The sequence below is a fragment of the Typopeltis vanoorti genome, chromosome 9, assembly GCF_054136105.1.
Source record: "Typopeltis vanoorti isolate ZY-2024b chromosome 9, IOZ_Tvanoo_1.0, whole genome shotgun sequence".
NCBI lineage: Eukaryota > Metazoa > Arthropoda > Arachnida > Uropygi > Thelyphonidae > Typopeltis > Typopeltis vanoorti.
The window spans coordinates 61,157,583-61,183,630 of NC_143557.1; the positions used below are offsets into that span (position 1 = coordinate 61,157,583).

The window sequence follows — 26,048 nt, forward strand, 5'->3', positions numbered from 1 at the left end:
GGTAATCTGCTTGCCAAACACGACCAAAGCACTCAATTCTCTTGCTTGTTTTAAATGATAAGATGTTGTGTCTTCAAAGAAGTTTCACCGTTCCTCATCATGTCTTCGTTTTGTCCTGTATTTTGATTGTAAGATGGGCAAAATTTTTTTTTCAGCACTGTTCTTTCAAGTGTGATAAGTTTTCTATTATCTTCCTTTCTTGTTGACCATGTTTCACAACCATGGAATTAAACGAAGTTTTTCTTGTGATTTTCTTGATAATATCGTAGATTTCAGGAGACGTGGAACTGCAAAAAACCGTCTTCTACTATTTCAATTTTGAAAATGGAAACGGTGTTTGACCACTTAGTTTTAAACAGCTTATATATTCTCTTAATAATATCTAATGCGAAGTCGAAACATTTGTATCTCTTTTGTTCAGAAACCATGTATTTTATACATGTATTATAGAAGAAGCACAAAAGTTAGTGATGATATTTGGGAATGTCTTTGTCCATCTAGCGGGCACTGTTTAAACTTGCTTAGCTGTTTTGCAAAATGTAGGCAGCTGCTTGCTTGTAAACGAAATTTATGATTGATTAAAATTTATATTAAGTTGATAAACGATGTGTTGCTCATTTCTTATTCGGCATAGAGCCTTATTATGTCTACCATTTGTAACTTGTGGTTAAGAAGATTCTTAATTTTGAAAAATTGACATCATCCTTCAAGCGACCACATTTTTTCTCTTTTCCCCTTGAATAGGCCATAAAACGTATAAATCTGTCGGTTCGAGATTAGTGATTAAACTTGGGAAGTATATGCTGTCCACAAATAGTATGGATAAGAATAAACGAAATTCTAAGAAAAAAGGTGATTTAAATTCGTCAGTGAAAAATGGAGAGGTGATAGTCATGTAAGTGTCTTGAATTAGTTTTACCTAAATGATTTTGTTTCCCCTCGGTCAGTTTATTTCAGTTGTTAGAAATTATCACATATGTAGTTCATTGCTTTATCTATCGGAATCAAATGTTATTAGTGTTATGATTTCCTACTATAATGATTGTTTCATCGACGTCATTAATTGTGGTATGGCATCATCTCACAAGGGCAGTGTGGGCTGCATGGTCGCTATGCATTCCCCCCCTCCCTCGTTTTTTCTTTTAATGTGCTAATTAGCTTTATCATGTTTGTAAGTGTAAAAAAAAAAAAAAACTTGCCGATTAATTCTTTGATCCCTGGAAGTGCAATGATGATTATATAGAACTTTAATAAGCAGACATTTAAACAAGGGATGCTCAACTTTCCATCATCATTATTAACAGGATCCTATCATGGGATCTTAGGAATTGTTACAGTTCTGCTTTAATAACTTTGAGGACAAGAAAGAATGGATCGCTTGTTTATCTCTTAAATGGATGGACAAAGGGGCCCATTTTATTTATTTATTTTTTTTTAAATTCCCATTCACTGACGGTAGTAAGCTGATAGTACATTAGCGTCATGAAATGTCTTAATCATATCTTCTCTCTTCCTCCTGTTCACAAGGCTTTGCAAACTGCATTCCCTCAATATTTGAATTTTTCTCAGTATTATTCGAATTTGGATTTTTGGTTTTATATTTCCTTTATAATTTTTTTTTCCCTGATGGTTTTTGTTGTTATTATTAACACAGTACCTGCATGGAAGCAAACACTGTTTTTAATTCATTTCAATTCATTTTAATTCTCTCTCCATGCAGTGAACCTACTCGTTATGCTCCTGCTCACATTCTCCTTATGGAAATTCCAGGTATGTCTCCCTTGTTCTGCACCCCCCCCCCTCATTATAAGAAAAATTTCTTCCACATTAAACTGGTAACAATCCTTCACCAACTGAAATGTCTTAATCATATCCTCTTTCCTCCTCCTGTTTACAAAGGCTTTGCAAACTGCATTCCCTCAGTATTATATTATTTGAATTATTATGTATCAGTAAAATGGCTGAGACCAGTGTGTTATATCTGTAAATTGGACATATTCTTCTAGCTAGTTTTCCTGTTTTATGGAATGAAAAGCCCAAGGAGTGACTTTTTTCACTTCCCTACGAGACTATCTGTAAATTGCACATATTCTTCTAGCTAGTTTTCCTGTTTTATGGAATGAAAAGCCCAAGGAGTGACTTTTTTTCACTTCCCTACGAGACTATCTAATTTGCCTTGGTTGAAAGCACTTGCTTTAACATACTGTCTCTCATATTTCTCTTTAAAGTCTCCACTGTCAGTGCACTCACTACTTTCTCTGTCAGTGTGTTCTGTTTGTTAATTACGTGTGTAGGAAAAAAACAAACAAACAGAAACGTACTCTTCGCTACCTTTCAGTTCAGATGTCATGGGTGATTGGCACATTTTTTCCCATCTATTATGTATTGAATAATTTTCTTTATCTGTTGTGTTAGAATGATCAACTTATTTCTCTGTCTTTGTTTTTCAGAGACAGAAATTTTTCTCAGTCCCTGAAGATAGAGAAATTTCTCTCTTTCTCTCTCTCTCTTGGCATTTTCATCATTTTCTTTTAGACTTGAATCCCAGATGATTAGGTCTGTGCGCTGCACTTCAGATGCATCTGGCATTATATCTCTACAAATGATGCAGTTTTAATTCTTGGTTATATTTTTTTTGAGTTGAAACAAATATCAGTTGAAAGTTGAAACAAGTAATCAAATACATATTAAGTTTATATATTAGTGTGTATATGACCAGATTAATATATATATATGCCATTCATATATTGCTCTTTAAAAATCTACATTTTTAGAGAGGAATCTTATAATTGTTTGTGTGTGTGTGTGTGTGTAGGCAGCATTTTCATATGAAAGGGGAATTGGAACAGAGGATCAGTTATATCCATTTTATTATAAAATGTCATGATCATCAGAACTGCGTGGGGAGGCCCTGCACTCATATACACACACCTCATATTACTGCAACTTAAAAGCATTCTTCCAGCTATTCTATGAAAAATCTTATCTACATTAATCTGGTAATTACCCTTTACCAAATTATATGCCTCAATCATGTCCCCCTCTTCTTCCTATCCACTAGGTTCTGCAATTGGCATTCTCTCAATCTCTTTATGTAACATTCTAGAGACCTGAAACCATAGTCAAATGTCTCTGAGCCCTCTCTAACAGGTTTTAATTTTTTTGAAATCTAAGTGACCAAATCTGCATGGAGTAATCCACATGCAGTCTGATGAAAGACTTGTACACTTGAATCATATCATCCTTACTTCTACATGTTCAGTGTTGTTCTCTGCATTATTGCCATATTCTGCTGGGCTGCCCTCACAATTTTAGTGCAGTGTCACCAAAATTTTAGGTTCTTATCCACTATCATCCCTGGATCTTTCATTTCCTCCACTTGCTCTAAGATATCCCCACCCAAAGAAGTTACATTCTTTGCTTGCTCTTTGTACTCCTCATGTAACTGATTATTGCCACTTCTTCGGTCATCTATTTTATACCTACCTTATTTAATCTCCTGCCGTTTGGAATATGCTCAGGCATCCAGATAATTCTCGTGGAAAGGCTTAGACGTTGGTTATGCATTTTCACTATATTATTTCAGGAAATTACAACGTACTAGGATATACATTAAAATAAATTTTAATATATTTCTATATTTCGGCAACGTCACGCTGCCATTTTCAAGAACTTGGATACAAGATACGTGCACGCAGGCACAGCAAAAACAATAAATGAGTAAGAAGAATGAAGCTATTATTTCTCCTAAAGTCCTGATGGTGCCCTCTAGCGGGCAATGTTGGTATTCTTGGGCGATTGGGCTGAAGGTCTTCTTATGTAGGTTTCCCAAATTTGAGGAAGCCTCATGCAGCCAAATTTGTTGAGGTTTGGCTCGTTTCTTAGGGCTGAAGCTGATTCTATGAAAAGCCTTTCATATCTGTACTTGCTACGGTGTATTATCCTGGCTTTTTTCCACCGTATTCTATGGCAGGTATCCAGAGCATGGTCAGCAAGACCAGAGTGGCTGTATTGGTGAAACCGGACGTAATCCTTGTGTTCTGAAATTCTGATATTTGCTGTCCTGCCTGTTTGGCCGAAGTAGGACAGCTTACAGCTGCAAGGGACCTGGTACACACCAGGTAGGTCTAGGGGGGGGGGAGGTTGGTCTTTTGTTGAGCAGATAAGGGATGCCAATTTTTTATATGGTTTGTAACAAGAAGTTATGTTTTTTTAGGATTTTTGTGATTTTTTCTGAGGTGCCTCGGATGTAAGGAATGGTGATGGATTTAGAGTAATCCTTGTTGTGAGGGGGAGGAAAACCTTACACTCAAACACACGGACATAATGGTCAGTTTTGATGTCTCCTCCTTATTTACGAATGTCCCTCTCAAAGAATCCTTAGAGCTAATCCAAGCTAAATTTCCTCCCGATATCACAGCCCTATTTCAGTTCACAATGAACTCAGGCTATTTTGTTTGGCAAGGAAAATTCTACAAACAAATAGAGGGGACAGCCACGGGTTCTCTACTCTCCCCACCCTTGGCCAACTTTTATATGGAGACTTTTGAAGAGCAAGCCTTGAACTCTTCCCCACAAAAACCAACGATTTGGCTTCGCTATGTAGATGATGTATTCGCTATTTGGCCACATGGCTCCGATGTACTCCTCTCCTTCTTAACACACTTAAACAACCAACACCCGAGAATCAAATTCACCCTGGAAGAGGAAAAAAACAACTGCATTCTGTTCTTAGACACACTAGTCACCCGCCAGCCTGATGGAACCTTGGTTTTCTCAGTATATAGAAAACCCACCCACACAGGCAGATACATTCACCAACAATCCCCCCCCCCCCTCACAACAATATGGAGTCATTAAGACACTACACAACAGGGCTAAATTTATCTGCTCAAATGACAATGCCCTAACCACAGAACGAAACCACATCCTCAACACGTTTTAATGTATATCCTAGTACGTTGTAATTTCCTGAAATAGTATAGTGAAAATCCAGATAATTCCTGATTCCTTTTTTTTTTTTTAATATATATTCTGAGTAGGAACTAGAGAGCATTAATTTCCTTCCCATCCTATTACCCATTCCATGATATAGCTGCAGGCTGCTCCCTGGCTTTGTCATAAATACTCTGATATGGCTGGTCACCATTCAAGTGATCACTTCATAGTCATTTTCATCAGCTGGGGGAAGATTTAACACTTCATTTACAATATCATCATCTGATTAATCAATTCCAAGTTCCTCATGTACCCTCTTTCATACTGCTTAAGATAGTTGTTTTTGTAATTTGGTTCCAGATGCGTTCTTGTCTTTTCGTTCCAGTCTGTATTACCATAATGATCGCACTCTTTTTTTATTAGCCAGAGTAATTTGCCTAAATGTTTACTTCTCACTGCCCTCCACATCATGAAGTCTATAATAACATCCTACTAAATATTTTATTCTGTCCACCTTACACCATACTGCTTCCTAACAATTGTCACTGTTTACCCTTTTGCAAACAGTGACAGTGGTTAGAACTGTGTTTCAGTTCTTTCCCTTCACCACTGTATATACAGCTCACCCAAAATCCATATATTAGATGCTACTCATCACCTTTGCTATAAATTATCCAACAGTTAGCAAAATCTCGTACCGCCCTTACTCAGCCATACCACATCATACATTAAAAAAACCCTACTCATTTTACAATTTTTATTGAAAATCTAATTGTTAATAATACAGTATCCTTTACATTACTCTGCTGTATACTAACATTTCTCCTAAACGATGCCTTATTACTTTAAAAAAAAAGTTTTTCCCTCCTTATATCATAATACTCTTTTCCTTTGGCAATCCATTGCAGATATTTCTCTTGGAAGAACAAAATTTACAAAGCGAGAGAGACAAATTGACAACTAGAGGAACTTTTTGTAATCCTTTAACTCTTCAGCTGGTTCCCGAGTTATTCGATTTTGGACATGGGCAACTGAAGAAAATTGACCATAGAATGCACACATTTCAGATAGTAATATGTTGTATCAGGATTAGGGGACCATCCAATGGCAGCACTTATGTCTCTTTTCAGTGGATGTTGTTTATAATTAGTGATGGTCTTGGATCAGTTATCTCTGATTGGCTACCAATGGAGATGAATTATCCCCTTATCTCCAAAAGGTAGATGGCTAAAATGGCCTTGCCTACTCTATAGAAAATAAAAGACTTTAGCAGATTTTTTATTTTACTTGTAGCTCTTGACTCTAGCCTCTCAATCCTTCTAGGTGGCAAAGATATGTCGATGATGCCGTCTCTTTTTGTCCTCGTGGCCCAGATGCATTAGACGCTTTCCTCTGTCACCCCGATAGTCTTCACCCCAGAATCCAATTTACAATGGAAAAGGAAACTAGTAATAGTCTAGCCTTCCTTGGACACTTTAGTAATGTGCATGCCTGATGGTTGCTTGATCTTTTCAGTATACAGGAATTCCACTTACACAGGCAGATACAATTTTCCCATCACTTACTCATTCGATGGTATCTTCCTCTTGTACCTTATCCAATCTATTTGTGGTCAGCCTTTTTACATGATGCAACTTTTTGCGTGCACAATCCCAACCAACTTTTCACAGAGCCTGGTGTTGGGTGGGGGGGGAGAAGTATTTTTTTGTCTGTATAAGTGTGGGTTCATGGGGCTGGTTTACCTGTTGAAAAATCCCAGAAGAAAAACCCTCCACCTTCTTATGAGACTAGCTACCTCACCTTCAGTTGAAAGAGACCAGATAAAGGTGCCTCACATCATGGACAAGAATCGAAACCAGTTCTTTCTGACCAAAGGGCTTTGTCTATACCAACTGAGCTATGGAGGCTCTTACTCTATCAACAGTGGTATCATTAAAACACTAACAATAGAGGTTACAGCCTTTTTCCCAGTGAGGCCTCTCTTGCAGCAGAACTCAATCATATACACTATACCTTCTTATTTAATGGCTGCAGTTTCAAAAGAATCAAGAAAAAAAAGTCCTTTCCCCAAAACCTTCTCTTCAGAAGGATAGTAGTAGTAATGCAATCACTATCCCCAGTGTCTGAGGCATGTCAAAAAAAATAGCCGGAATTATAAAGAAATAACTTCTGCATAGCTCTCAAGCTCCACTTTAAACTAGCTATCCTAGTCTTCTCTTCTAGGACCAACTCCTGTATCTTTCATTTCCTGGCATATATAGAATTCCCTGTTCATGCAGGTTGGCTAGTATGGACAGACAAGATCAGCCACCATCCACATTAGAACATAAAAATACATCCACAGCACAGTCATGACTGTGCAGAATATACTCTAAATACAGCTCATAGAATCAACAGAAAAAAGACCACCAGGCTCCATTAGCAAATTTAGAAGATAAAGATTTTTTGAATCCTCAGCTACTTTCAAAAAATCAGCCTAACCTGAATAAATATAGTTGCATAAAACTTCCCAAAATGTGGGGAATGTAATGCTTCAAGATCCCACTTTATTTTCCAGGTTGCCAACAGGTGCTCACCCAGCACCTGCTGTTTTACTTAATTTTATCCATGTGTTTTATTAGTTTTGTGTTGCCTTTGTGTGTGTCCCAAGTCTCTTATTGTTCTTCCTGAAGATGTCTTTTGTGACAGATGAAGTATGGGAAGAATTAAATATTATTTTTAATCCCTTCTCAGTGTTGTTTCACTCCCTCAATCCCCCAACATAAGAATTTGATTCATCTTTGTCAATTATACGAGGGTTTGATTACCATGTACAGTGTCACTTCTAATGCACAGCTGTATCATTCATGCATTATAAGTAACTTTCTGGCATGTATTTTGGCGTAGATAAAGAGAAAGCTGTAATTTTGATTGGTAGTATGGTATGTGTGGTGTGTGTGATGAAGTGAAATTTTGGTGTAGATAAAGAGAAAGCTGTAATTTTGATTGGTAGTATGGTATGTGTGGTGTGTGAGATGAAGTGAAATTAAAATCTTCAAAATAGGTATTCACTCCTTTTCTGTGAAGAAAATTTGAATTGTTTACATTTAAAAGACAAGAATCCTGACCTGAGTTCCCCACTTCAGGATACTTTAAGAGCATGGTTAAAAGATTTGTGAAGTTAAAATATATTTAATAAAATACTCATACTTGATTAATGATGCTAAGAAATTATATTCTTGGTTTAATTCTTTATCGAAGTGTAAGCAAACAAAGTTTGCATGTGAAGTATCTTCACAACTGGACTGCTTGTAAGTAGAGGCTGATGACTTTACATCAGTTGTCTTAGTATCCCATGATGCAAAACACATTAATGGGATGGGCTACTAGCCAGACCAGTTTTGACCTTTATTTAGGTATGACAAAGTGTTATGCTACCTCACATAAAACCCAGAGTGATCTACAAGACCACTTTACTATTAGCCATTAACGCTACTGGGTGAAGCACAAGTGCTTTTCATATTCCCATTTATCTGTAATGAGAGTTATTTGAGAGAGGGAGTTTTGTGAGCAATTAAGCTCATCCTCTGGGGGCAGTTGTATTAGGTATGATCAGTTGGGAGTAGAGTAGCCTTCGGTCTTTTATATTTGTAGTAATCTGTTTCATTGTAATTGACAGCTTGTACGATCAGCGGGTTTGAATGTGAACTTGACTTGACGAAGAATTTTTCTGCGAGATCATGGAGAAGGGAGGAAATGTATGGAATGCCGGTTTCACGATGAATCTGTAAATTTCTGATAGACAAAGGGACGATCAGGATCATCCTCAGGCATTTATTTTGGATTCTTTGTAGTTTTGAAATGTTTTTTGAAATGTAGTTTTGAAATGTTTGATCATGAGGTGTGACTCCATGCTGGTGAGGTGTAGGTAATGACTGGACATATGACCATACGGTAAAGTAGTAATTTATTTTGTAAGTTCGGTTTACTCTTGCGGTTGATCATTGGGTAGAGCTGAGCAATGACTTTAGTCTTGGAGCTAACGAGATTGATGTGTTTGCTAAAAAGGAGTTTCTTGTCCAGTAATACCCCAAAGTATTTGGTCTCTGATTGCCATTGAATCTTTTGACCAGAGAGCAAGATGTCATCTTTAATGCAGACCTTTCTTCTAGAGAACATCATAGCTGAGCTTTTGATAGGGTTCACCTGAATCCTCCAGTTGGTGAACCAGTTTTCTAGCGCATTGATACTTCCTTGGAGTCTAGTGATTGCTAGGCCATGGCTGAGCGACCTTGCTAGAATAGCGGTGTCGTCGGCATAAAGGGCCATAGTGGTTGTTCTTGAGTTCTTAGGGATGTCTGATACGTAAGTTGTGAAAAGTATTGGGGCCAGGAGAGAACCCTGGGGTAGTCCAGTCAGGATTTTGTGCCTTGATGACACAATTCCGTTGAGTTTTACTTGCACGTATCTTTCACTAATGTATGAGTATATGAGTTTCACTAGTTTAATTGGGATGTTGTTTTCAATTAGTTTGAAGATTAGGCCTTGATGCCAGACCTTATCAAAGGCCTTGCCAACATCTAAAAATACAGTAGCCGTGTGAAGGTACCAGTTAAAACCATGGGTGATATGTTCCGTTAGTCGGTGAATTTGTTGCACTGTGTTGTGAGCTTTACAAAACCCAAATTGCTCATTTGGAATTATTTTCTGTTTGTCCACTGCTGATTGTAGTCTTGATAGGATGACCTTTTCTGTTACTTTGCCGAAGCAGGAAAGCAGACCGATGGGCCTGTTGCTTTGGGGAAGCTGTGGGTTATTACCAGGATTTTTGAGGTATAATGTCAGTGATTTTCCAGTCTGTGGGAAAGTACTGGAATCTTAAGATGGAATTGGTAATATTAACCCCCACATCTCCAACAGAAATAATCAATATTATATCTGTTGGAGATGTGGGGGTGATGATTTCTGAATCATCCTTAGGCTGTCTTAATGCTTTTCTAACTTTATGATGAACTTTGTAAATGAGATTAATATTTAAGTTTTTATAAGATGGGCTGCATTGTTTTTCCAGATTGTCAATTAGGGCTTCTACTTTTTCTTCATCTGAGTGTGCAATTGCAAGATTGGTCTTCATAGGGGAGAGGGGGGGTTGTCTTTTGATACGAAGAGATTTTACAAATTTCCACATGGAGTTATCTTCTGGGTTGATTTCCATGAGTTTGGATACCCATTTGGAATTCCTGTGTATCTGGAGGGCTTCTCGAACCTGTCTGTTCAGGTTGTTTTGTCCTGCAGAGCTCTAGCGTTGTGATATCGCTTCTGGTGGTCATGTTACTTCATAATGTCAGTTACTTCATAATGTCAGTTACTTCATAAAAGAATTTATGATGTAACTGACATTAGGACCATTATCTCTGCTGGGATCCAGTTGGATGTGTGGAAGACAGTAGTTTAAGTGACTGATGCTATTGCTGTGCTGATTTGCCTAGTTAAATTGCTTACAGCTAGGTCTATGTCTTCTTTTTTGCGAATGATGGGGGGGGGGCGATGTGGACTGGGAGAACCTTAGAGCTTGTCCCATGCTAAGAAAGAATGATGGGGAGAGAGAGCTGATCCTGGAGTCCTAGCTTGAGCAGGATGGGATTGTGATCTGAGTTAAGCTCTTCTAATGCCTCCAGCTGGTATTGATATCTGCTGTTCCTGAGGATAACTATGTCTAATACGTCAGAACTTCCTGATGGGCTATAGTTGGGCTCAGTGGGTCCAGCTACTATTGATGGGTTGAGTAATGTGTAGTTGAATAAGGTACGGCCTTTGGAGTTGATTGACAAACTGAACCAAGCTGTATGTTTGGAGTTGAGGTCTCCTGCTATAATTATGAAATCCATGGAGCTGAGGATGGAGTCTAAGTCTGCTGTCAGTAGTGGAATGCTGGGAGGATTGTACGCTGCGTAGATTTTGAGTTTGCCTGCATTATTTGTGTGCACCTCTACACCTGTCACTTCAAGGTTTAAAGTTTGGGGGATGGTCAATGCATTGTGGCTAAAATAATTTTTAATAAAAATAACTGTGCTGCCTCCACTAGAGTTAAGTCTGTCTGTCCTATATAGAATATAATCTCTTAGTCTTGGGTTTGATGGTCTGAGGTGGGATTCACTGATCAATATTATGTCTGAATTGTATCTCTTTGCGAATTCTTGCAGCTCAAGAATTTTATTTGTTAAGCCATTTGTATTCCATGCTGTTATCATGAGAGAATTCGGTTTGAATTTTATAAACATTATAGAGAGTGGTTAATATGGATTGGGTTTCTTGATAAAATCTCTTTCTGGAAGATGGTGAGGTGCTTGCTTTGCTGAATTCGTGCAGCATTGTTGCAAGTGAAGAGGTTAGAGCTGATGTGAGTTTGGAGCTTGTTTGCTCTTGTGATGGAGTCTGAGTTCTTACTGCCTCCGCATATGATTTGGACATGACTGAAGGTCATGTGCTTCCTGTGCTGCTGAATGTGAGGTATTATGATCTGGGGAGCGACCTGCTTGGTTGTTTATTGTGTCATTGCTTGGAGGAGTGTGGCTCTTGTTGATCCACGGTTTTTTGGATGGAAAAGGCATCCCTTGTAATTAGTGGGATGTGGTCCTCTACAGTTGGCACAGCAGGCAGGTGTGGATCTGGGCTTGGTGCAGGAGTTGGTTTGGTGACCCTCACCACATTTCAGGCATCTGTAGGCAGCACAGCTTTTGGGCATGCCCGAACCTTTGGCATCTGTGACACTGCCCTGCTGATACCTTCTTCCTTAGAGGTTTGGTTGTAATTTTGAGCTTACAAATGTCAGTTACTTCATAAATTCTTTTTTGTGTATTGCTGATTTCGACCAACACCAGCAGCATTGGCCTTTTATATGACCTCAGCATCCTACTGACTTTGATTGGTGTCAATTCTTGACTGATGAGGTCTGTTGTGATCTCATCAGTTGAGATGTCCTCAGCAGCCCCTCTTGGAACCACTTTTAGATTTTTCTCGCTTGCTAACGCGAAGGTGTGGAAGGGCAATTTGGAGTTGTTTAGCATTTTCGTTATCATGCGATAATCTGTAACAGTGGTAGGATGAATCTTTACACCCTCATTCAGTATTTCTTGCCCTGGAGAAATTGATATTTTGTTCCCCTAGGGACCTTGGGACTGTGGTCCATTTTTCTTTATCTCGAAGGATAACTGGAGGGACATTTTCTTTTCTATGTTGAGTGTCGTGTGTTGTTACATCCTCTTCCATTTCATCTACAGATGTTCTACATCTTTTATTAGATTATTCCTCCTGTGAACAATCAAACTGTCTGGGAGTTTTTGTAGGTGGAACAGGTGTAAAGTCCCCTTTCGTGTCATTAACTTGAGTGAAGAGATTCAGACAACCAGGATATTCCGTTTCAGATTTCTTTAGGATGAATTTAAGAATGTCAAGTTACATATCTTTGTTTAAATTTTGAATGCCATCCTTAATCTCCATCCTTGTGCACCGTTTGTAATCTAGAAATATTCCTGTCTACCTTGGAGGATTTACTGACAAATCCCTTAGACTCATGCAAGAGTCTACCAGCTAAACAATATATAATAGAAAAAATTGGCACAAAATAAAGAAAGCTTACCTCTAAATATCATTCGGATATCCCAAAAAAATCACACTAATCAAAACTGAAGACTAATAATAAATACACGTAAATGCTAACTAATGGCTTCTTTTCACCATCTTAATGGTCCTACAAGACCACTTGAAGAAATGTAGAAATCATATATTTGCCATATACAAGTAGTGAAAAGGTGTATGAACTCATTATTAAATTACTCTGAAGCAGAGATAGATGGCGAAAGTTGTTTCACTTGGTGTCAAGAAATTATATTCATGGTTTAATCCTTTATCCAAGTGTAAGCAAACCAATTTTCTTGTGAAGTATCTTCACAACTTGGCTACTTGTATAAAGGGTCTAATGACTTCACATCAGTTTTCTTAGTACATAGACTTCTGAATTACTTCAGTTTTGGCGTCCCTTCTAGGTCTGTCTCCCAATAATGAGACCTCAATAAAAATTAAAACTGGTCTGAGTAGTGGCACTTCCCATAATGCATAGCATTATACATACCTAAAATTATGTGTGCTTTGTCTTATGGGATACTAAGGTAGTTGACGTGAAGCCATTAGCCTCTATACAAGTTGCCCAGTCGTGAAGATAATTCGTGAGCAAACTTTGTTTGCGCACACTTGGGTAAAGGATTAAACCAAGAATATAATTTCTTGGCATCTTTAATGTATAGTGAAAAAACTTGCAACATCTTTCTCTGATCCAGAGAGTAATTTAATAATAAGGTAATACACCTTTTCACTACTTATATATATGAAATATATGACTTCTTCATTACTTTAATCTTCATATTCGTAATTTTGATTACTTTGTGATTATGGAAGAGATCGAATTTGGTAGTCGGGTAGAGTTTTGAATTAGTCATGATTGAGAATTGATTTTAAGGTGAATTGATTTTGATTGAGTTTTCAAGATTGAAGATTGAGATTTTTTGGTGAATTGGAGTAGTCGACTGAAGATCGATTAATTGCCATCATCACCACGAGTGAGGAGGAAGATGATGCGTATATTGAATCACTCAACAAAGGGTGAATGTTCAGCATTCTCAAAAAGATAGTAAGAAAATTCGAACACGAGTGGCCCGGCATCATTAATTTCTACTCCATGCCAGGAGAAGTTGAGAAGGGTGAAGACACTACCCAGATGGAGGAGAAGCTGGATTTGGTGAGTTCCACTCCTTTGGACTTTGAAGAGGTGCATGCACGTAAGAAGCGCAAGACAACAACCACAGAGCCACCCAAGGACAATTGAATGGATGAAGATAGCCCCATCATGAATTCCTCTGTCAAGGAGAAAGTATCCCCGATCATTCTCCGTGAAAAGTGCAGATGGACGTGCATAAGGTCAACCATGTCCGGCTTGCAAATATCATACAAAACATCCAAAAATGTGGATGACTGCATAAAGATCCAGACTGCCACAGTAATGGACTACAGAAGATGGACCAGAGAGTTAGACTCAAACGGTGCACAATATCACACCTTCTCCCTCAGCTCGGAGAAAAATCTGAGGGTGGTTCTTCGAGGTGTTTCTGAGGACATATCTACAGATGAAATTGCTGCTGATCTCTGCCATCAAGACCTACCACCCATCAAGGTCAGCAGAATGACCAGAGCTGACAAGATCCCGATGCCTCTGGTCTTGGTCAAAATCCATCAGGCCTACAAAAACATCTATGACTTGACATTGATCCGTGGACTTTAGATCAGTCCTGAACCTCTTAGGAAAAGGGCTTTAACAGGACAGTGCCACAGATGCCAGAAATTTGGCCATGCTCAGGAACTGTGCCGAGCAGATTTCAGATGCCTTAAGTGCGGGGTGAGCTATCCCACCAACACCTGCACCAAGCCGAAAACCACCCAGGCTAAATGTGCCAACTGTGGTGGCCCCTCACCCAGCCAATTATAAGGGATGTACTCAACAGCCGAAGAACAGGCCGTCGGAGACAGCCAAACAGTCTTCCTCCTCTAGTACACGAATACCAGAGGCCTTGCACCACAGCCAGAGGCTCAGCGGCCACAATCAGAGGCCTTCGAGAATAGAGAATACCAAAGGTAGACAAGACATTATGCAGATGTGGCCCATTCAAACAAGTCGCCACCAGAACAGAATCAATGAATAGCACCTACTAACCTGACTACTGTTATTACTGCCTCTCTAGCAAACATGTTACAAGACTTCAGCATGTCAAACCCTTCGGCAACCTTCACTAAAAGATTCCTACATGAAACACAAGCCATCCTCACAGCACTTATAGATGAATAGAAACAAACTAATTCCAGCCTCTCTTCAGATCGTTGCATGGAATGCAAATGATCTGAAGAGAGGCTGGAATTAGTTTGTAGAAGAGAGCCTCAGAAACAAAATTTTTAGAGCTCCAAGACTTTACTCAGTGATATCAGCCAGATGTTGTTCTAATAAGCGAGACGCATCTAAGACCCTCGGACAGCCATAAAATAAGGGATATCTTCTATACAGGCTAAACTATAGAGGCACAGCACTGCTATCTTCATTAAAAATTATATCAAACATCATTCTGTAAATAAACTTCCAACCACTAACCTTGAGGTCACAGGCATGGAAGTAGTCACTAGCTTGACTGGCAGACTGAAAATCTATTCAGCCTACAACACACACCCTTAAAAACTCTACTGCATTTTAATCTAAATGTCATCTTAGGCGTTAGAGAGGCCATCATTATTGCCGGATACTTAAACTCTAAGCACCCTGCCTGGAATTGTAGAACCACCAACAAGAATGACTGCATCCTTTCCAACTACATAGGATCAAACTATGCTGTTGTGGCAGGCCCCTCTGAACCAACTCATCTCAATACGTTTGGCACTGTTGACATCCTGGATATAGCTATCCTGCAAAATATTAAACTTCAGTACAGCCTAAAATCATTGAACAAGTTGTCATCTGATCATAACCCAATTCTGTTACAGCTGGGAAAACAAGAACATCTGTCTCCTCCCTCTCACTCATTTATATTGTGGGAAAAATTATCAATAGTATTCCAGTATTACAATGGACCTATTCCTCATATAAGTTCAAAAGAAGATGTTGAAACTGCAGTCACAAGCCTCATCCAACAAATTAACTCTGCTATAATGGCAGCCTCCTCCTACAAATCTATCCCCAAGCCTGGTCGTCTGCCAGAAGACATTATGAACTTGATCAGAGAAAATAACAGAGCAAGGAAAAGATTTCACAAGACAAAACAGTTCTTAACAGACTAAATGGTGCAGTGAGAGATGCACTCAAAGCTTACAGAGATCAACTATGGGAAGAAAAGTTAGCTTCTATCCAGAGATGTCATGAGGAATTTTGGTGGTGCCTATGGCCAGGAAAGAAAATTGCACCGTTCTAAAAAAAAAATCTTTAAAAATCTAAATTTTTGTGCCTATGTAAAATTAGCGCCTATGGCTGGGGCCATAGGCGCTAATTTTACATAGGCCATAGCCTCACTACGCCTCTGCTTCTATCTCACCTACTGATCACTCTATCTGGGGACTACTGAGGAATATCAGAAACAAAGGCAGATCCCTTTCCCCCCTATACTTTCTGACCAGGGCCTTGTTCACACAGAGATAGAAAAGGCAGAAGCCATAGCAAAAAAAATTTAGAAGAGCAGTGCAAATATGAAAACTTAGGCTTCAATCACTTGTATAAAATTCACAGACAGGTTAGACACTCATTAAAACTCCCTAATACTGGTGCTGACCATATTGCACCCACATCACCCGCTGAAATATATGATATCATAAAAAATTTAAAGAACAAAAAAAGCTCCTGGTCCAGATGGCATCACAAATAAAGTGATCAAGCTGCTACCCGAAAAGCTGTGCACCTGGCCATAATAATAAATGCAATCTTAAGTTTTCAATATTTTCCTCCCATTTGAAAACTGGCTGATGTAATCCCAATACATAAGCCAGGCAAGGACCCACACCTTCCTCAAAATTATCGTCCTATCAATCTCATCTCCAACTTAGATAAAATTGCAGAGAAAGTCATCCTCTCACGACTTCAAGCTTCAGTAAATGAACTAAACATCCTTCCTAAAGAACAATTTGGTTTTTGGCAATACCATAGTACTACCCAACAAATCCTCAGAATAGTTGACCACCAGCTACAACTGGCATCAGTACACTGGAGCTGTTTTTTCTTGATTTATCCAAAGCATTTGACAAAATCTGGCACTTTGGATTGCTACATAAATTTATCTCAGCTGGTATTTGACTGAAAATGATACACCTAGTTCGATCATATCTACAGAATAGAAGCATGCAAGTCAAGATAAATGGTACTACCTCATCCCAGCACCATATCTTGGCTGGAGTACTACAGAGATCCTTACTGGTTCAATTACTATTCTCTGTATATTAATGGAACCATTAATATACAGAGAATGTCTGACATGTATATACATGTCAGACATTCTGCACAACCCAATGTCATCCATCATGGCCCTATATGCGGATGATATAGCATTATTAGCCAGATCTCTTTGACCACACCTCGTTACTAAAAAAGCTTCAAGAAAACCTTCTAAAGTTAGAGAAATGGTTCTCCAAATGGAGACTACAAGTAAATTCCCATAAGAGCTCAGCCATTCTCTTCACGAAAAGATCAATATCTCCTGTAGGAGACATCTTACTATTCAATACTAAAATTCCCTGGCTTTACAGAAACAAAATACCTTGGTGTCGTACTCGACACAAAATTAACTTTTAACCAGCACATCAAGACTACATGTGCAAAGGTATCTAAAGTCATTGTGCAGATCTACCTCCTAATTAACAGGAACAGCAAGCTAAACATCAGAATCAAATTGCTTTTATACCAGCTGATGATTCGTCCCATAGTCAACGCTTCTCCAGCCTGCAGCCATACTGTTAAATCTTGAATGAAGAGTTTTTTTTTTTTTTTTTTTGTTTAGAAATACTTCATTCAAGAAGTTTAACAAACCAACAAAGATATACTTGTACGTAGGTAAAGATGCAGATTGTTCAAGGATTTATAAATGAATACCTTTAATGTAGAATTACTCTATAGAAAAATAATAAATGTAATCTGTTTTGTAATGAATACCTTTAATGTAGAATTACTCTATAGAAAAATAATAAATGTAATCTGTTTTGTAAAGTTTAACAGTGAAAGAAGTATTCTATGAAAAATGTTTATTACGATGTAAGAATAAGAGTTCAAAGTTCACTGGCGAAACTTTCGGATAAATGTTTGACCTGGGGCAATCGAGTATGCACGGGGAGCGGCGCGTGCTCATAATTCCTAGAAGACGCTGTAAAGGAGATCGTCTCGCATGCAAAAAAGATCAGTATCGAGGAGAAAAATGTGACGCAGTGAGAAGGGGGCCAGAGAGTAACATAAAAGGAGTCTGCTTCCCTTTCTCGAGGCTTTTTTTCTTCTCGCCTCTTCTTGGGTTCCGGATGGTCCTCTGTTGCTCTGCATCGACACCCATGGTTTTAGGGTCCTGGCTCGAAACATCTTGAGTAGCTGAATGCGACAGTCGGAATGGCATGTCAGATGGAAATGATTGGCGAAGGAGCGGGCCAAGCGTGGACACATGGTTGGCCTTCCGTAGAGATCTGTACCCGATGATCGCCACGAATGACCACGTGTATCAAAATTAAGCTGAGCTGTTTCTAGTCCACCTCGGAGGAAGAGACCTAATAATGAGTTCCAAATCAAGCCACGTGAGACATTTGTCTAGACAAAGAACAAGCATTTTGTAAGAATAGTTGAATAAGTGACAGACCTGATGAATTTCCTGAAAGTTGGTAATGTACAACCTTCAGTGTTTCTTTTGTTGAGAAAGGGAAGAAATGTTGTGAATTAGTAAGCAGGAACATTCTAATAGAGTAATTATTTAGTAGCAGTGTCATAACTCAATGAACATAATGAGTGATTGTATAGATGAATCATGTTATGCATGATATGTGAAATAGTTAAATGAAGTTAATAGAATAACTGTTTTAGAGGAAATTATAGATCGGTGTATTGATGAGAGCTAAGAATCTAGTAGTAATAATTCATGATAAGATTCAGTTGTATCGATTTTGGTTGCCATAATTAGCTTTATAACCTAGAATGCCATTAATTTAGCTGAGTGTATAATTTTGGATATGTATTCTAAGAATTCAGTAAATGTATTTTTGTATTTTAACCTGACTTGTGGCCTGAGAATGAATCCAATGCACCACTCATTTTAATCAGAACCTGAGCAGAATAGATTTGCTTAATTGAAACCATGACATAACGTAAATTAGCATAAGTGATTTAGGTAATTTGATATTAAGTGTATTTCATAGATTGATCAGTCTTGTATAATTTCTGGGAGTTGTTGCTTGGTTAAGAGTCCTAACCTAAAGGTATTGGCTGGCGCAGCTTAAACAAATAAATTTGCCAGTACCTAATTGAGGAGTAACTCCAGATATTCGTTACAAAGGATTTGGCTGTAACCTGATAAAACCCTTTGTTTAATTAATTAATACACGTGATAAATCACAGGGTCGGTTAAATGTGTAGATACCTCTTCTACCGCAAGTAGCGAACCTGATACAAACCCTTTGTTTAATTAATTAATACACATGATAAATCACAGGGTCGGTTAAATGTGTAGATACCTCTTCTACCACAAGTAGCGAAGAACAATCTTAAGTTAGTCTCGCATTTTAGAGTGAACAAGACATATAGGTAAAAGCAATACCTTACATATTAAGAACAAGAAACTAATGTAAGAAAAGATACCAAAACAAAATATAACAATACCTCCACTACTAATATTCTCAAACTGCAACATGTACAAAATAAGTGCGTTTCAATGATTCTAAACCAGGCATGGGCAACCTTTCCTAGTTCAGGGGCCAAATTATCATTCTGCCTCCGAGTCAAGGGCGGACCAAATTATTAAATAAAATAAATTAATATTAAATGAATTAAAACAAGTTGCTACTTCATATTTCATTTATTTATAATATAATGCTTTGGTATAAAGCTCTACATAAATTTTATAATATAATGAACGACATAATTTAATGTGAAGATTGGCCTTGTACTTCAACTACGAGACTATCAATATTGATGTTAATATTACTTAAGGATAATCACATAGAATTTTCGAGGTTTTCATCTGTTATTCTTGTCCGAATTTTTGATTTATTGTATTTCATCCTCGAAAAAAAACTGATTACACATATATGTGCTGCCGAAAAGACAAATGAGATTTCTTGAAAAGGCACGTAAATTTGTATATTTTTCTTCCACCAAATAAAATTTATAAAAATCCGTCAAAGCAATGTTGTTAAATTGTGGTTTTAGTACTAAATCTGCCTGAAGCTCAATAAGTTCGATCTGTAAGTTTTCTGGCACATTATTTACATCAGCATCCATCAGACGAGCAAATATAGCGAATGTGGAGTCTTTGTTTTTGAAGTCGGCAAACTTTGTATCAAATTGCTCTATTAGTGCCTTCAGTTCATCTCTATAATAATTATAAGGGATATTTTTATGAGTTGCTAGAGTAGGAAAATGATAACAATTTTAGCTCTTAATTTGACTTTCCAACAATCTTCGTTTATTACAAAAAGCTTTGACATGTCCATGCAGTTCATGAACCAATTGTCCATGTTTTTGCAATTTAAGATTCAGTCAGTTCGTTTAAGTATCCGGTGATCTACAAGGAATGCTAAATCACACACCCACTCATCATCTTTTACTTGGTTAATTGTGTTTCCTTTTATGTCCATAAAATCTTCAATGTCTTGTCTCAGATCATAAAATCATTTTAACATTTTACCTTTACTCAATCACCTCACTTCACAATAATAAGACACATCTTCATAATCTGAAAATAGGTCTGCCAAATACTCCTTAAATTGGCAGTGATTAAGTGCACATGACTTAATAAAGTTAATACTGGCTTCTACAACTGCCATAACATTTGTGAATTTAATCAATTTTGCACACAGATTTTGTTGATGGATAATGCAGTGAAAATTTGTTAAATTTTCCAGATGGATCGGTAGTTCTATTACTCTTTCATGAACTATTCCAATAAATCCCTTCTGTGCACATCAACCATTGCACGGGCTCCATCAGTGTGCATATGCCAGATCGTTTAAGCCCAAATCTCTCAAAGACTTTTTTGACTGTTTCAAATATATCTTCACCAGTAGTTGTTCCTTTTAATGGCTGAAGCACCAATAATTCTTCTGTGATGTTGATATCCGCATCAACTCCTCAAATAAATATTGCTAGTTGTGCTGCATCGGTGCTGTCATCCAAAGCAATTGAAAATGCTTCCAATCCAGCAATCTTCTCTTTTAAACTTTTTTTGATATTATCAGCCATAATTTCTATCCGTCAGACAACAGTACGTCTCGACAAACGAATATTCTCGAAGTCTTTTTTCTTTTCAGGACGTATTATACTTGCAACATCCAGCAGACATTCTTTGATAAATTCTCCTTCACCAAATGACTTAGAATGCTTAGCGATTTTTTCGCTTACCACAAAGCTGACTTTGACAATGCTGTGGTGCTGCATTCTTTGCTTGTTGAACATTTACTGCTGAGTATCCAAGTTCTTGTTCAACTTCTGTATTTCATCTTTTCGTAGTTGTCCATCAATTTTTGAGATCCGCATGTCTCGAAGTAAAGTGTCTCTTCAAGTTGTATTCTTTGTTGACGGATACGGATTCGTTGCACAGCAAACATACAGGCAAACCTTTATTCAGAATAAAATAATAATCCTCCATCCAGTTGTCTTGAAATTGACAATTCTCTGCATCTACTTTTCTTTTTTTTTTTGTAATAACCCCTGACATTGTCCCAAATTTATAAGCGATATTCAGAACTGTCAAACAAAACTGTCTTCTACACAGCAGGCACTAAACAACACAACATCAATGCAGGCACCGAACAGAACATAATCAGTGCAGACACTGAACAAAGCACAACACCAACGCAAGTACCGAACTGACATGTTGTAACACGTTCACACACGTCGCTAGTCAAAGTGAGAAAGAGACCTTAGTTGGAGAAAACATAATCCGTTTTGCGCAAGTCATATGACGTCAGTTTAATGTGTTAGTAGAACACACCATGTTTTCTCGCACCATGAATCAGAACTTCGCTGAAATAGATTAGGGCCGGGGGTTGTCCATATGTGTTCTAAATGCACCATGTTTCATCAGAAACAATAAACTTCATCGAGATACAAATATTCCTTATATCTTCTCTTTCCTACAATCTTTGACAACAAAGTTTTTCCTAAAAACGTCCACACCCCCAACGATCTAGTTCAGCAAGCTGTAGCGTACGAGGCAACGGATGTATTTAAACATAAAAGACCAAAAGCCATTTTAACTTCCTGTAGTAATACATAATCTCCATGCCCATTCAGGGCGAGCAAACTGCTCATAAAATTTTTCTGCTTACCGTAACAGATAGCAGTGAATATGAAAAGCATCTTGCTTCACCCCTAAAGCCATTAATGCCAGTCAGTTGTTAATCTTGGTATTCCTTCTCTGTCTAGCTCCTGCTGATAAAACCCACTGACAACATCTTAATAAGAACCACCACTGAGAGTTTGATGAGTTTAAGAGTGATCATTTAGACCAATCAGTGAGATTTAGAGTGATGTTGTACATAACTCGGAGTTTTTGGACAGAGGTGCCCCCACATACACAAATTAACAGTACCTCAATAAAGGTCAAAACCAGTCTGCGTAGTGGCCCTTCCAATAATGCATTGCATTATATACACCTGAATGGATGTGTACTTTGCATTATGGAATACCAGGTCAGTTAATGTGAAGTCATTAGCCTCTATATATAGGGTGATCAAAATTAAAGTATCCTTCCTGTAAGGCCTTGTGGAGCACTAGTAGCATTTCGTAGCATTTGGATCACATCTAGTGATCCAAATGCTACGAAACTCTGCAAAAACACATTGCATCATGCAGAAATGATATCTGAGGAAAAAAAGAAAAAAAGTTAGTTCCAAAATTAACCACCGGGATAAACACCAAATGCACAGAATTTGCATGTCACATGACTCAGCAGGTACCAGGAGGGTTCAAAAAAGATGGACACAGGATTTTCCCCTTCATTCTGGTTGTTAATGCTGTCCATAGTGATGGCACTAACCTTGCCGCATTGTGCTCTGATCATGAAGCTGTACTACCTAAACAATTGCAGTGGTGTTGCTGCATTCCACAAATTTTGTCACCTGAACAAATGCTGACAAGGTCCACTATCTCCATGTGCTCTGTGACAAATGATTAATTGCTTTGAAGAAACAGGATTATTGGGAGTTAGAGGTGGCAAACTAATCAGTTCACACCAAGTGAATGAAGTTGTTCCTGCTGTTGTGGAGCATGCCATGAATAACAGTGTTGGTTCATGCAGTGCATGTGCTGTATCAAGGCACATGGATGTACCTTACACAACTGTGGAAAATTCTATGGAAAATTATGCATTTCTATCCATTCACAATAACTCTGACACAGGAGTTGTGCCTGCAGAACTTGAAAGTCAACTGACCTTCATTTTAACATTCCTTGCTTGATTGGAGTCAGATGCTATGTGGCTCTGGATGATTTTGTGGGGAAATGAGACTTGTTCACACAAAGCTACTGTCTGGTGCAGGTTTACAGCTTTGTTTCATTCTTCTTCTGGAGGACATTCACCAGTCGGGTTATTGCTGTAACCTGCTCTGTTACTGCCGAGAGGTATTGCACGATGATAAACAATTTTGTTGTATCACAGCTACAGCAGTGCATGTGGCACAACTGCATTATGCATGGATTCAGTCAATTTCATGCAGAATGCCCCCCCCCCCCCCAAAAAAAAAACATATCAGTTGAGCCGTACAGGAAGTTCTTTGAGAACATTTCACAGAAGCCAGAGTGATCAGCCATTAATTTCCCACTGCATGGCTGCCTCGTTCACCTGATCTAACCTGCTGTGACTTCTAGCTCCTGGGGTTTATCAGGATCATCCCGATAACTTGCCAGTGCTAAAAGACAGCATAATGCAGCATGTGTGCAACATGTCCCGACTAGTTGCATTCTGCCATTGAACACACTCTGCAAAGGATGCAGTTTGTGGCATACCAGGAAGGGCAGCACATTGAACAGTACAGCCTGTGAATGCATAATGGAAGTGACTAAAAATGTGTTATTTCTACTTGCGTTGCTTTTCTCCTTCTTACACACAGAAAAATTACATCTACATTTGGTACATCATACAGTGCCCCCCAGTGGTGAATTTTGGAACTGCCTTTTTTCTCAGATATTACTTCTGCATCATGCAAATATATTCCTGCAAAGTTTCACAGTATTTGGATCACTGGGTGATGCTCCACAAGGCCTTAAACAGGGATACTTTAATTTTGATCACCCTGTACAAGTAGCACATGGTATTGTTTTACTTCATTTAATAAGTAAAGATATTCAAACATTAAAGCTCCTTGAATATTTTTTTAGTGTTGGTATATTTTTAATAAAGGTTTAGCAGCGATTTCGACATTTAAATGTCGAAAGCTTTGCTATGCATTAATGTTGTTCATAAATTTAATGGTCATAATGTTTTATATAAACACTTACAGGTCACTTGAAGAAGTACGGGGGGGGGCAGGGAATGAATTAAGCACATTGACCATATCCCATTTGAATGCCAGAAGTTTCCACCAACTTTGATACAAGCACTGAAAAATGGAAGTCATATAACTTGGCTCTGAGGTTAAAAGAGTAAACAATTTTTTAGCCTATTGTTTATTAAAATGTTAAATTTTATAAACAATTTCATTTTTTATACTTTTATTTAATGTTCATTATTTTATTTTATAGTGAAAGTGGTGAATCTGAAGTAGATGAAAATTCTGAGGCTTGCAAAAAGGTTTTAGGTAAAATGGAAAATATCCCTAATGCTAAAAAGAAGAAAAAGAAGCACCATAAACACAAACACAAGCATAAACATTCTTCACATAAGGAAAAAAAGAGAAGTGGTCATAAAAAACACAAGCAAAAACAGCCAGATAAAGAACTAGTACAAATTTCAAGTGTAGATGAAAACTTGTTAGTGAATAATATGAACTTAGAAGAACTAGAGAAACAGAAGGCTCTCATCCAGGCAAAACTAGCCAAGGTTGAAGAAGAGAATGCAAAATGTACTTCTTTGGTACCTGAAGATTATGGTAGCTCAGATGATGAAATACCGGAAAAAAAGACATCAGAAAATGGAACAGTACAAAGGCCAGTAGATACAGAAAATGAATGTAAACCTATTGAAAAAAAGGACTCGTTGCCTCTAGTTCCTGTGAAGTCATCACCTGAACAGAAACACCCTATTTCTGGATATCATAGTCATAAAGAGGATAAGCCTAAGCCATCATCACCTAAAATCATTAGACATAAAGAAGTTAAAGAAAAGCATAATATTAAAGAAAAAATGAATAGCAAACTATCATCTTCATCGAAAAAACATGAATCACCAGATTTTAATCATAAAAAGTCTCCTAATTTCAGGTAGGTTATTTAAAAAAAAAATCTCTATTCTAATACATTTATAAAATACTATTTATTTAATTTACTTATTGTTTCTTAAAGTAACCATCCATTTCCCCAAATATTAGAATATTTATTTTTCCCATTCTGTGATTTCTTTTGTAATTTTTTTCTGAATTTCTCTCCTTGACATGTTGCTTACTTTATCATCCTTTCATTTTGTGTACCAAAATTCAAATTATGGTAAAAACAAATGTCTTTATCATAATATATATCATGATAAAGACATTTTATTATGATATTAGCTGACTTGTACAATGATTCCAGAAATGTTTTTGCCTGTTCACCTTATGCTGGTTAATAAAGCCTAGTGATGGGTAAATTTTTAATTTCATCTAATGAATCTGAAAGTTAGTAAATAATTTGAAAAAAACAATACTGTCAGAACAAAGGCCATTAGAGGTTTATTTCTAGTTGTAATTAGAGAAACTTTTTCTAGAGTTTTTTTTTTTTTTTTTTTTTTCAGCCAACTGCTAAGTTAGTTAATCTTATGTGCAGCCAGTTAAGTTTTTTTTTTTTTTTCTCCCCTCTCCTTTGGAAACTCTGGGTTTTCATCCTGCAATTTGGAAAAACTGACTTTAGAATTCTCATTATTTCAGACAATAATGGGCCATTTAGTATTTAGAATATGAGACAGCAGAGGATGTCTATCATATTCTTGCATTTGAAATCTTCAAATTGTCAATAGCCACAAATTCAGCTACCAGCGAACTAATGGTGGAGATTGGCTGCCTACTGATTTCCAAAAGCTGGTTAGGAGTAAAGAGTTCTGCCTGCTCTATTTAGAAGATAAAAACACATTTGGGGATTTATTATTTTTTATTATTATTTATTCTAGCATATGAAATCTCATATTGATACCTTTATAAAATATCTCTGGTTTAGTGATATTAGATATTTTTTCATT

The 26,048-nt window shown here is 37.6% G+C and overlaps 1 protein-coding gene across 4 annotated transcripts in view; it reads left to right on the forward strand.

Annotated features, from left to right (window-relative positions):
- Positions 1-548: 548 nt before the first annotated feature.
- Prp4k (Pre-mRNA processing factor 4 kinase) overlaps positions 549-26,048 on the forward strand; it is a 526,475-nt gene continuing 500,975 nt past the window's right edge. For all 4 annotated transcript variants that reach the window (XR_016548872.1, XR_016548870.1, XR_016548871.1 and 1 more), the window contains exons 1-2: positions 549-895; positions 24,425-25,102. Coding sequence is in view for 1 of the 4 variants with exons in the window: in XM_090398529.1 (XP_090254655.1) it covers positions 801-895; positions 24,425-25,102 (773 nt within the window). In the remaining 3 variants the exon portion in view is untranslated. The remainder of the gene's footprint in view (positions 896-24,424; positions 25,103-26,048) is intronic.